This window comes from Etheostoma cragini, chromosome 21 (genome assembly GCF_013103735.1).
Source record: "Etheostoma cragini isolate CJK2018 chromosome 21, CSU_Ecrag_1.0, whole genome shotgun sequence".
NCBI lineage: Eukaryota > Metazoa > Chordata > Actinopteri > Perciformes > Percidae > Etheostoma > Etheostoma cragini.
Window position 1 is genome coordinate 16,984,688 of NC_048427.1, and position 13,716 is coordinate 16,998,403.

Below are 13,716 nucleotides of genomic sequence, written 5' to 3' on the forward strand. Positions count from 1 at the left end.
TCAGTGTTAATTCCATCCGCCTGCCTGGCATTGATTGGCTCCTCTCTCCATCCCCGTCACCCACGGTGACCCTCGTTGAGCTTTAATTTCATGTCTCGCTTTCTCCCCAGCCAGGAAATTAAAGCCCACGCTTGTGCTGCGGTCACATGTAATGAAGAACATTAGAACAGCTGCAATTACCATGAACGGTCCCTGTATAATAAGAACTGAATTAGATTACTCACTCACTAGAGAGACAGCGAGAGACACTGTGATACATATATGACATATATTTTGTGTAAATTCCTTTGGCAAGAACGTGTTTTTTTTTTAATGCCAATGAAGGAAAATTGAATTGAATTGAATTGAATTGAGAGAGACGGAGACACAGGCAGAGAAAGACACAGAGTGACACAGAAAGACAGAGACACAGACAGAGAGAGACACATGGAGACAGAGACACAGACAGAGAGACACAGGGAGACAGAGACACTAACACAGAGAGACACAGAGAGACACAGAAAGAAAAGACGACAGAGAGATATGTGCATAGGGAGACAGACACAGAGAGACAGAGACACAGACACAGAGAGACACAGAAAGACAGAGACACAGAGAGACACAGAAGGAGAGAGACACAGAGAGAACAGAGATGACCACTTTCCTCTGAGCAGCACGTTTGGCTCCCTGCTTCATTATTGTAAGCCAGCAAACTGGAACAGGAAGAAAATCGAGGCAGTGTAATGGACTCGGTCAAACTACACCAAATCCATTTACTGTCCGCAATTTCATTTCTAAAAGTCCAACAAACCCCAATAAAATTGAGAAAAAGAAGACCTACTCACACTAACACACATAAAGCTGTGGAAATGCATACACAGTAAGCAATTAAAGACCACACCCTATTTAAAACCACCCAGTGTGTGTGTGTTTGTGTGTTACTTTTGTAATCTGCTACTTTCTGTACCCATCAAGAAGAAGCAGTGTTGCTGCTCAGATGAGGCATCGGCCAAGGCTGCCTGCCTGCCTGGAATGAGTTGAGACGGGTCTGGTCGGTGAGTGAGGGAGGGAGGGTGCAGAGGGGTGAGGAAGGTGGGGAGGGTGCAGAGGGGTGAGGAAGGTGGGGAGGGCTGCTGAGCGGAGGGTAAGGTTAAAGAGCCAAGGGCGGATGGAGGAGAGCCAGGGGAGCAAGCAAAGGTCAAGGGCTCCAGCATGAGAACTTCTGCATTATGCATTCTGATGCATGTTTTATGGATATTTGTTGGATTGCAGAATAATAATTGATGGTATTCGCTTATTAATATCTCGTTCATCATGTATGTTTTCAAGATTTTCAGCAAAAGGAATACAGACATCTCTGTAGTGATTGGGTTTTCACCATCAGTCACCAGTATCAGGACATACTGTATGCCAGATTAACAACTGTTATCAATCATAATGATTCATAATCATAATTTCATAGTTTTTTTGCTATCATTTTGCTATCAGTTACAATAGCTAATAGATATGAGTAATTTTGTCATCGCTTGAAGTCAGGCAGAACTTACTTTTCCACCTGTATGTACCTTTGCATGCATGCATCAAACAGTTTTCTATTTGAAAGTGAAGTTGGAACCACTGGGAGGTAAAGTGTGTGTGTGTGTGTGTGTGTGTGTGTATGTGTGTGTGTGTGTGTGACCAGCATACATGTGTGTGCCAAGGGTGAGGTCCCACGCACAGGTTTGGGTCATTTGGTGTACTGGTTGATAATGAAAAGTTTACAGGTTCAGTAAAATGAAATAAAATCTTGTTTCTGTTTTGACCTCAGTTAAAGGTCCCATGACGTGATGATCTTTGAAGGAGCAGGCTGGGGTGTGGCCTTGATCACCTTCCACTTTGTTAGTTTGAAAGCCATGATGTTTCTCACATGGGTGGGCCAAATTCTCTTGGCGGGCAAAGCAGAGAAAGGGGAGGTAACTTTGCCCCTTATGACCTCGAAAGGAGCAAGATTACAGTTTGGTCCATCTGAGATTTAATTGTCTCAAAGGCAGAGCCGGATACCCATTTCCAGCCACGCATATTAATGTTAAAAAATCTCACAAAGTGAAATGTTCATGCCATTTTCATTTAACAGTTCTGTGCCTCTATTAGTTAGTCAGTATTGGTTGCAAAACCCCACGTCAGGCTTACTGTACAGCGGAGAGAAAGTGAGACAAAAGGTGTGTATCAATTTGGAAACTTTTGTGAGTACACTAACATGCACAGTAGTACATTGTGTACACGATGTATCCACTTGTGTAATGCATACTTTTTGACAGTGTAGGGTGTTCTCAAATCGCACACGGCTATTGTGCACAGCCAGGAAATTACTCTTCATCTTTCTAAGGCTAAACTGCAGCTAGGGTGGAGAATTACTTAACTGTACTAACTAACTAGAACAATATAGCAGCTTGTTTGTCACTGTTTGGCTACATTATATTGTTACTTATTGAAAAAAAAACACGTGTATAAATTACATTTGAAAAGTTCGGTTTTGGCGAGTGGTATCCAGTGTTCCACACTCAACTTGTTGACTGATTTGAGTGCAGCATTCGGATACTCAAAGTGCCCTGCATTTGCTCATACTTCCTCAGTGTGTTAACACACAATGTACCTAAAAGAGCATGTGTAAGTACAGAAATTTGCGATTTAACACATCAAGAGAGAGTAGAAATCCATCTCTATGTGACTTTGGTCCAGTGCTCTATCTGATCCTACACAATTATCTATATAAAACGGACTTTATAGCACTGAACTTAAATAATGAATCTAACACTCCATGAAACATAACTACACTTCCATGAGTTTGCCTCCCACCCCAGCAGCAGCAGATAATGGGCTATTTAAGTGGAAATAAAGCCTCTACGTGATAGCACTCCTCTCTTCTCTCCAAGCTCGCCTCATGACTCATTTGCCCAAAGTGAATATCTCTCAGGCACATTAGGATAACTGATGCACCCAACAAAGTTGTCAACCAATATTAATTGCTTAATTAAAAGGAATGCATTGTCACTTTGAGTTTACAAGCAGCTCAGTCTCTCCTCAGAGCATTTCAAATAGATGAGAGACTAAGGTGTGTGAACGTGTGTGAGATGAAGGGGTGACGCGAGAGGAAATGAAAGGGTAGGAAGGATGAGAGAAACTGGAGTGATGCTTCTATGCTCACATGTGTAAACTTATAAAGTGTGTGAGTAGAAGTCTGCTGCAGTCATTTCTATATGGTACAATCTTGTCTGCATAGTACAAAACAATAACACACAGGAGTTACTTCCTTTTAAGTGATAATTAATGGCTTTATGGGGTTTATTTTGGCTTACTTCTTTGCTTTAAAGTAAGTTCCATGAGACCACTTGTCATTCAAAAGGAATGTTTGATTTTTAAAGCAGCTAAATCTTATTTTTAAATTGTTGACCATAAATTCCTATCAGCATTAGATCAGCATAAGATGATTGATGATTATCAATCAGCTTCTCAACTTGGCTAGAAATTGCGATGGGTGTAAACCCTGTAAGCCCTAGATATCCTGCTCTGCCTTTAAGAAAATGAAAGCTCAGATGGGCTGATCTGGAATCTAGCCCCTTATGAGGTCATAAGGGGCACGCTTACCCCACGTGAGCCCATGTGACACAGATACAGGAAACCACTCTGAGTTGGGGAGTCTCGATTAAAAAAACGTTGCCACATTCATGTATATACTGCAAGTGTAGTCTTGTGAGTTGGTTAATGTCATTTAAGCAGCTCATAAAAGGCTGAGGTACCCTGCCACTCACCTGTTAATATATTCACACGTACAATAGATTCTTCGGTGGAACTAGAGCCTGGGAGTGATGATAGAGAGAGTAAACTGCGGCTTGATTTTTGTCCAAACCTGACTCGAGCCCGACGCAGTTAAAGAAAAAGAAATGAGGTTGCGTGTTTCACTGTCTAAAGTGCAACTTGGGTCACAAAAACTATTTCCTGGCCATATGTCTGTCTGGGGACGCTGTCAGAAATCAAAACTTTTTATTCACTCAAAGGAACTTGAACATGGTTGTTTTTTCAGTATGAGATTATGGATAGCCTAATTGGTATTAGAAAAAAGGTCTACCAATAGAACCCACTTTATTTTAATTTGGGTGGTATTTATGGCAAATACCAATACTGTCCTTTCACAAATGTGATTACATTTTATTTAATTTGAATTAAATTTAAACGATATTGAAACATATTTATTAGTATTATTTTCTAAAAATCCTCTACCTCCATTGCAAGCATGCATGCAACTTAAAATGTATATAGAATGCTTGTTTCAGTCTAATACAGCAGCCCTGCAACAAACCTTGCCTTTATGAAGCTTATCATGTTCACTCCAGCTGAGACTTTGTTGACTTTTTATGTTTGGAGGTGGTTCTAATATCTTGTCTATTGGCCAACACTCACAACTCAACACCTGCTCTTTTCTGGCGTTGTCCTTATGTTTTCCCACCTTCATGATGAATCTCTCATTGAGGTGTTGTAGAGGAGACATATACGACATTGGTGGGTGTATTTTGGTACTGGATACTCCCACTGTCATTTCCTGCCCAGCTGCCCAAACACCCCGCGTCTCGCGTGAAAATAGACCTGGCGCAAATCTTTAGCGGAGCGCCGCTTTACGCATGCTTTGGGAATGCGTTGTGGAGCTGCCGGTGGACTATCAAGCATTCACTTGAATGCCTGTATTTGCTCGAGCATCCAGTAAAAAAGCAGTAAGTCGTTATTAATGTCCTGGTGAATTATTTGCTCAAATTCTGAACATTGTATTCCACAAGATTTCAATTCAATTCAATTTTATTTTTGTAGCGCCAAATCACAACAACAGTTATCTCACAGCGCCTTTCATAAAAGAGCAGGTCTTGTTCTAGATTTAGCAAAAAATAAAGAAAATAGATTTTAATTTTAGTTAAACAGGTGCCTGGATTTTCTTTTTTCATAGCACATGATAGATTTGGAGAATTAACAAAGCTGCCATGATGGATCTGCTGTGCTTCAGCTGCTGATGGTGCAGCAGATAGGGCTGTGAATCTAAGATAGCACTACATGGATCACTGTGGAGAGGATAATAATTCAGAACCTCATCAAAACAGAGGATGATGGTGATTTATCACTAAGAAGCTTGTCTTGAATAAAGCAATGTATTGTGGTAATGGCTGACCGGCCTGGGCTGGAGGGGAACCAAATTAAGTAGACTGTGCTAAAATCTGTAGGTGGCACCACTGTTGAAAAAACTAACTTAGGCTAGATAATATGTAAGATGAAATTAAGTAAACACATAATGTGTTATTAAACACGTAAGTTACACAGTGCACGTAGTATAACCTATATTGTTTGTCTAAATAAACTAAAATATACTGTACATGTGGCATTACCCAAGATTAAAGTGACAATCTAGCTTACTGAAGCATACCGTCAGTCTAATGAGCTATCAATCATCATCAAAAATATACATATTGAGCATCAAACTTTCTGACAATAATTAACAGAGATATCAGAACAGTATGTCATTATCTATTTCACATACTGAGAATGCAAAGGCATGTAATGTTGAAGATTGAAGCGGATAGTATGGAGAGATGATAACACAAACCATGAGGCTTCGTGCTCACATTCAACTTCCTGATTATCCCAGGGTGCAAAAAATAAGAAAAATCCAACACAAAACATAGAAACACATGAAAAACATTTAAAAAACATAGAATGACAACAATCAGCCGTCAGCAACAAAACTCAGAATTTAACCCTTAAATGACTTCTGTCTATTTCAGTTTACACAACTCAGCCCAGTTGCCAGAAGACCAACAAAGCCTTAGTCCAGCATAGAGCGGCTGTGTGAATGTGGTCTGGACTCTGAGGAGAAGTGTCATGGTTTCAGAGACCCTGTAGAAAGACAGAATACCTGCACTGTGATCCAGGTACACTCCTACTCTGGAGGACAGAGGACCTGAGACGGGAGTTTGGACATTGTTGTGACAAAATTTATAACTGTTGTTGTTACACTCTAACGCCCAAGATTTGTCATTTAGTCCAAAGAAATATTCATCCGACCCCCCAGCTCTGCTGATATTCTTGTATGCGACTGCTACATAAACTCTCCCTCTCCTCTCCACCTCCCAGTAACAACGTCCAGTCAGACTCTCTCTGCTCAAGACCTGAGACCAGTCAGTGAATCTGTCTTGGTGACTAGAATAAGACTGTCGTTGACTCATTACTGTTGCTTTCTTGTTCCCCTCAGATAATAACAGCCATGTATATGCTGTCTTTGGATCCAGTGTTATTTTACGTGAATATTTTAAGAATCCAGCTCTGGTCTCGGGCTCTGGTTGTGGCAGTAAAATGTCCACTTCCGTCCCCGTCAGTGAGACGTTTGTTGTCTTCTCTCTCAAAACGTCCTGTAGTTTATCTCTGACTTCTGACACGGCCACTGTGACGTCTGCAAAGCAGCTCAGAGGACGTAAATGGATGCTGGATGCTGATTGGCTGAGTGTTGTCAGTGAGGGGTAGTTGTGTAGAAAATGGATGTCATCCTCTGTGTATGAGAGCTTCTTCAGTTCAGCGTCTTTCCTCTTCAGCTCAGTTATGCCCTGCTCCAGTTTCTCCTGAAGCTCTCGGACTCGTCTCACTTCACTTCTCTGCCTGGCCCTGACCTGCAGCTTCACATCAGAGCTTCTTTTCTCCAGGAGACGGATCAGCTCAGTGAAGATCTTCTCGCTGTCCTCCACTGCTTTATCCGCAGAGAGATTGATGGCCTCCTCTTGGTGTTGAAGCAGCTCCACATCTTTGTCTCTGTCCTGGATTCTCTGCTGGATGTTGAGTCGACTCCCCTCAAGATCTCTCTGCCTCTCAGCTCTCTCTGATGCAGCTGAGACTGTGTTGTGGCCTTTATGTTTCTCCACAGAGCAGAGATAACAGATAAGTTGCTGATCAGTACGGCAGAACATCTTCATCACCTCATCATGACAAGAGCAGACGTTCTCTTGGAGCTTCTTGGATGGATCCACCAGCTTGTGTTTCTTTAGTTGAGGAACATCATAATGAGGCTGGAGGTGTTGATCACAGTAAGAGACGAGACACACAAGACAGGACTTGTGTGCTTTAAGTTTTCTCCTAGTACATACATCACAGGCCACATCTTCCGCTCCAGCATAGGAGTGATCAGCAGGAGCAGCTTGGAGTCCAGTCTTCTTCAGCTCCTCCACTAAATCTGCTAAAATGGTGCTTTTCAGCAGGACAGGCCTTGGTGTGAATGTCTTTCTGCACTGAGGACAGCTGTAGCTGTACTTACAATCCTCTCCATCCCAGTGGCTTTTAATACAGTTCATGCAATAGCTGTGTCCACAGGGAGTAGTCACCGGATCCTTCAGTAGATCCAGACAGATGGAACAAGAGAAAGTTTCCCAGTTCAGCTGAACTCCTCTCTGCGCCATCTCACCTCTCAGCGATGACTGACTCTGACTGTGACTTACAGTATGTGTGACAATACACATACTGTAAGTCACAGTAAGTCACAATACAATACAGGGAGGGCTTATCAAACATTGACTCATTCCAGGATGAGGAGTGGCACCTTGACTTTGGACTTTTCTTCATTTTAAATGACACCATAGTAAAAAATGTCCTATACATCAGAAAACATGACATTTCTAGTCAACTCAGGTTTTTTATGTCTCCACACGTCTATGACTCAAACGTAAATGTTTCTTTTAATGGTTTAAAATGAACTGAAAGTTATCAACCTAAACTATCATGAAACCCTTAAATTGCTGCAATCTGGACATAATCTCACAATCTTATATTGTGTAAACAGTTTCAGCCTGTGTTAGTCAAATAAACTGAGTTAGGATGATCCCAGTCTCCAGTGCTTGATGGTGGAAGGTGTTTAGCTGCTGGTCTGATTGCACAGGGTTACTACGTGCGTGCAGGATAAGACACATTTCATGGTAACTTTAGAATAACAGAGGTGAAGAGATTACCTGAAAGCTACCAGAAGCCTTTCCAGGTAATCACTGCACTTCTGTTATTCTAATATTACCATGTAATTAAATAGAAACAAGTAGTTTGGTATTTTGCACCACTGATTCATGGTTATTACACAGAAAACACAAGATGCGTTTCAAGGTAAGAAGTCACAAGATTAAACATATAATTTGTGAAGTGTTACCTTTAAACAAAAGGGACATATTTGGATAGGGTGGATTGATTTCAGCATTTTAAAGTGGCAATAACCAAATACGTTTCATCTAATTTGGAAGGTATTAGACTGATAGTAGCCAATGATACTGTGAAAACATCAACACATAATACTCCATTAATATCATGTTATTACAACATTGATGTAACTTTATTAACCCAAAACATATATATATATAGTTATCATCGAACCATTCCTAGTTATTACCTTTGTAATTGCATGTTATTACCTCTGTTACCTTCTCATTACTTTCTCTCTCTAATACTCTCTCTATTACTTTGGTAATTACAAGTTATTACCTATATATAACCACATAATTATCACACTGTTACCATGTTATTACTGTGGTGGAATGTAAAGTGGTACTGTAAAGAAACTGAGTAACTCTTTATTGTTGCAGGAAACAGTCATCTGTTACACAAATTCCTGGCCAGTAAAGGGATTTTGTTTTATATCGAAAATCAAAGTACTTTTATTGATCTCCCTAAGGAGAAATTTGCTTTGGACACTTAGCAACTTACTTAGCTGTGAGAGTTACAGACACAACAAATAGCACAGGGTGAAAAACAATTAAAAGACAAATGTACAGTCAACATATGGGGTACTCAAGGGCCTGTGCAAATTGCAGATTTGTGATTATCTATAGAAAATAAGATAAAAGCCCTACTTCAAAACAAAAACAATTTCATTCATCCATCACAGTCACAGATAAACATTAAAATATTCATAGTCATACACTCATCGCTGCCCATTAATGAGCTTTACTGCAATAGGGACAAATGAGTGCTTATACCTGGTATATTTACACAAAGGAACCCTATACCTCTTTCCTGAGTTCAACAGCTCAAACTGAGTAATCAAAACATGAGAGTTATCAGACAGAATGGTCTTAGCCTGCCTGATTGTTGCCTGATCAAAAAGCTCCTGCGGGTTGAGAGGCGCAGGTGTGGTCTCCAGCTGATCTGGGATATACTAGCATTTCCAAAGTTTTGCTTGTGTTAATATGAAGTTGGTGTGAATCACACCAGTTGACAAACTTGTCCACAGCAACCTGGTGGACGCTTGTATTCCTTTCTCTAGTAAGCAAACTGAGAAGGACAGTGTCATCTGAAAATGTTATGTGTTGGTTTGGCTCAGAGCTAATGCAGTCATTTGTGAACAATGTAAACAAGAGGGGAGAACTGACACACACCCTTGGGGGGCGCCAGTGCTGCTGAGAGTTAAACTTCACTTAGTGTGGCCTGATTGACAAGAAAGAGTGAGACCACCTAATCAAAAAAGGATTTGCATTTAACTGAACTAGTTTGCTAAGCATGATATCTGGTTGGATTGAGTTAAAGGCAGAACTGAAATCAACAAAAAGCAATCTGGCATGTGCAACAGGACTTTTAAGGTGCTTCAGAGTAAGGTGCATTATTGTTGATATGGCATCACTTGTACTACAATTGTTTGTGTACGCAAATTGGTATCTATCTAACAATTGATCCACATCAGTATTGAGTTTCTCTAACATAAGCCTTTCCATTGATTTAAAAACATTAGAAGTAATAGCCACCGACCAATAATCATTATTCTCCTGGGGACAGACCTTTTTGGGTACTGGAATAATAATAGATTTTTTCCACAGATTTGGTATTGTGAACGTATCTATAGAAAGCTGGAATAGTTTATGCCAGGTTGGTGACAGTTTTTCTGCAAAAGTTTTTAAAAGAAAAGCAGACAGGTTATCAGGGCCTGTAGCCTTGGTTGTTTGTATTGTTTTAAACACCTTAGTAACAGTGTGCGGTTCAATTATGATTCTGTCCAAGTTCACATTAAAAATTACAATGTCTAACACCACAGCACATTCCCTTGCATTATCAGTGTTAAAATGTATATAGAAATTATTTAGCTTGTTTGTTTTTACAACTTTGTTGTGGGCAAACAGGGACTTTCTTTTAATTACCATGTTGGTCATATGTCCGATAGAGTCCCAAAGTGACTTTGTGTTAGATTCTAAAAGTTCTTGTCCTGCCCGCTCCCTATGCTGCTGCCGTGCCGCTCTCATTTGCTGATTGAGGTCCTTTTGTGCAGCTCGGACTTCCACCTTATTTCCAGATTTGAAAGCTGTTTTCTTCCCATTAATACAATCCCTAATACCTTTTCTGATAAAGGGTTTGTTGTTAGGATATCTTTTAACAGTTGTTCTGGGGTATAACTGAACCAATACAAAAGATATGTAGGCAGTGATTGATTCAGTAGCACTGTCAATGTCTGCGTTCTTGAAAAAGATATCCCAGTCTGTGCAGAGGAAGCCCTACATCCCATAGATGTTTTAAGAAATAGACCAACAGATCCCGTCATTCTGGACGAAGACCAGTGAAGTCTGTTTGAAGCTCATTTCCGGTGACAGTTGAGTGTTACTGAGCAGCCTTCAACTGAGCTTGACGATGTAGATGTGACTTGAGCAACCTGTCTAAAAGTTGTAAGTCTTCTGGTAGCTGTGCGAAGAGAAATCTCGATAATTTCCAATCAGCAGAGATGGAGAGCGTAGGTATTACTGCTAACTAATGCTAATGCTAGTTAACATTAGTAATTAAACCTAAACAGCTAATGTAAGTCCAAACTGTCTGCGAGCTTTTTCTGTACTGTTCGGTCATTCCTCTACTATGCAACAGCAAATTGCTTTGTAATGACGCAATCGGCAAGCTATTTTTACAACAACCTCTGCTACGGAGCCATAACATGAGGTACAAGGTAATGGAGCCTTTGATACATTGTCGTGTTTCTCTAGAAATAAATAATGTACACATAGAGCCTTAAATGCTTCAGATGTAAAGTTATTCGCTGTCAAAGTGGCGCCAAAATGAATGGCAGTCAATGGAATGCTAACGGCGGGTGATGGCTTAATAGAATCAAAATGGCTTCATTGGAGGTAGGCTTAGAGAGGAGAGGCTTACACCCTTATTGTATCCCCATAGTGTTTAAAACCTCCTTGTTGCAGCAAGAGGGACAGGGATATTTACTGTGCGGGACTCTTGCAGTACTCTCACACCGCCTAAAATGGACTGCCAAGTCTGATTGCCCAATACATGAGGTCATCGCAGGGTGCCGTCAGGATGCGTTTCTTCAAAAGTTGAATCTGTTTTAACTTTTCACACTACCCCTATTCAAAATAAATGGGAAAATGTTCTTGCCCGACTGCCTGGCGTCACGATAATTTGTGTGTGTGTTAAAATATGTGTAATCATAATGTGAAAATCTTCAGACCCCTTGTTTTAGGAATGCTGCTTCATCCAGTGAAGCTTTTGTAAATGATATACAAACTACATATATGTTGTAAAAAATATACTACATGCCAATGCCTAAGTTGGTTGCTCATATCAAAAGGCAATGGTAAATAGTAAACAGAGCTGTAAACATGGCCATGGCAACTCTTCATGGGGAAGCAAGCCAGGTTAACCAATTTTATGCTACATGTATCTGTGTTACTGAACTTTAGTTAATATGTGTTTCCTTTAAAAATTGCTAATCTTAAAATCAGTGCTTATGTCGGCGTAGAGCCACTGCTCCTTTGCATGAAAAGGAGCCAGCTGAGAATGGGGGGCCGCTTGTAAAGCGGCTCATGCTGAAAAAAACAGCAACGTTTTATCACCTTTAACTTCGATGTTTGAAAAAGTTGCATGAGTTTTTCAGGGTCACTGTTTTGTACATTTACAACAATAATTGTCAATTAAGAGATATTTTAAATAGTTAAATACAAATATTAAATGTTACATCTAAATGTTAAATGTTAAGTCTAAATGCTAAATCTAAATGTTAAATGTTAAATCTAAATTCTAAATCTAAATGTTAAATTCAAATCTCAATCTAAATGTTAAATCTAAACGTTAAATCTAAATGTTAAATCTAAATGTAAAATCTAAATGTTAAATCTAAATGTAAAATCTAAATGTAAAATCTAAATGTTGAATCTAAAAATCAAAATGTTAAATCTAAATCTAAATGTTGAATCTAAATTTTAAATCTAAGTGTTTTGGGTGTAACTAAATATTTAACTAATATGGAAATTCAAGATTCCAAAGTACCAAAATAAAAGCTTGAGGAGGTCAGTGTGTGTTTATAGTGTCAAATAACAAACAAACACCTTCTCATCCGGGGAAAGGGACTCTTGGACATGAATTTGGGTGATAATAACTACCCAAAATAATAAACACGTTTGGTGAAACTGCTTGCATAAAGGCCAGCAAGAGCATATCCCCGCCCGCTGTCACTGTTGAAACTGTTTGTATGGCCACCAGGATGGCTCTGCCGACTTTCTTGGCTAATGCCGAGTTGTAGTACCGTACCTGTTCTGGGGCGGGCAGAGATAGGCTCTTGCTGGCCTCTATGCAAGCGACCATGATAGATCAGTCAAAGTTAGCCCCCCCTTGTGACTGGCTATAGTATGTACAGGGGTGTGAAGAAGTGTTTGCCCCCTTCCTCATTTCCTGTTCCTTTGCATGTTTGTCACACTTAAGTGTTTCGGAACATCAAACCAATTTAAACAATAGTCAAGGACAACACAAGTAAACACAAAATGCAATTTGTAAATGAAGGTGTTTATTATTAAAGGTAAAAAAAAATCCAAACCATCATGGCCCTGTGTGAAAAAGTGATTGCCCCCCTTGTTAAAACATACTATAACTGTGGTTGTCCACACCTGAGTTCAATTTCTGATGCCACACCCAGGCCTGATTATTGCCACACCTGTTCACAATCAAGGCATCACTTAAATAGGAGCTGCTTGACACAGTAAGGTTTACCAGAAGATCCTTAAAAGCTACACATCATAAAGAGGCCCAAAGAAATTCAGGAACAATTGAGAAAGAAAGTAATAGAGATCTATCAGTCTGGAAAGGGTTATAAAGCCATTTCCAAAGCTTTTGTAATCAGTGAACCACAGTGAGAGCCATTATCCACAAATGGCGAAGACATGGAACAGTGGTGAACCTTCCCAGGAGTGGCCGGCCCCCCAAAATTACCCCAAGAGCGCAGCGACGACTCATCCAAGAGGTCACAAAAGACCCCACAACAATGTCCAAAGAACTGCAGGCCTCACTTGCCTCAGTTAAGGTCAGCGTTCATGCCTCCACCATCAGGAAAAGACTGGGCAAAAATGGCCTGCATGGCAGAGTTCCAAGGAGAAAACCACTGCTGAGCAAAAAGAACATCAAAGCTCGTCTCAATTTCTCCACAACACATCTTGATGATCCCCGAAACTTTTGGGACAACATTCTGTGGACCGATGAGACAAAAGTGGAACTCTTTGGAAGGTGTGTGTCCAAGTATATCTGGCGTAGAAGGAACACTGCATTACATAAAAAGAACATTATACCAACAGTAAAATATGGTGGTGGTAGTGTGATGGTCTGGGGCAGTTTTGCTGCTTCAGGACCTGGAAGACTTAGATAAAAGATAAAAGGAACTATGAATTCTGCTGTCTACCAAGAGATCCTGAAGGAGAATGTCCGACCATCTGTTCGTGTACTCAA

The 13,716-nt window shown here is 40.3% G+C and overlaps 2 protein-coding genes across 7 annotated transcripts in view; both read right to left on the reverse strand.

Annotated features, from left to right (window-relative positions):
• The window catches only part of LOC117936761 (RNA binding protein fox-1 homolog 3-like), a 713,247-nt gene that overhangs the window by 682,579 nt on the left and 16,952 nt on the right, over positions 1-13,716 (reverse strand). The window lies entirely within an intron of this gene.
• Positions 5,740-7,478, reverse strand: LOC117936753 (tripartite motif-containing protein 16-like). Its single transcript, XM_034860127.1, has one exon. The coding sequence runs from the start codon at positions 7,437-7,439 to the stop codon at positions 5,772-5,774; it is 1,668 nt and encodes a 555-aa protein (XP_034716018.1). The 5' UTR covers positions 7,440-7,478; the 3' UTR covers positions 5,740-5,771.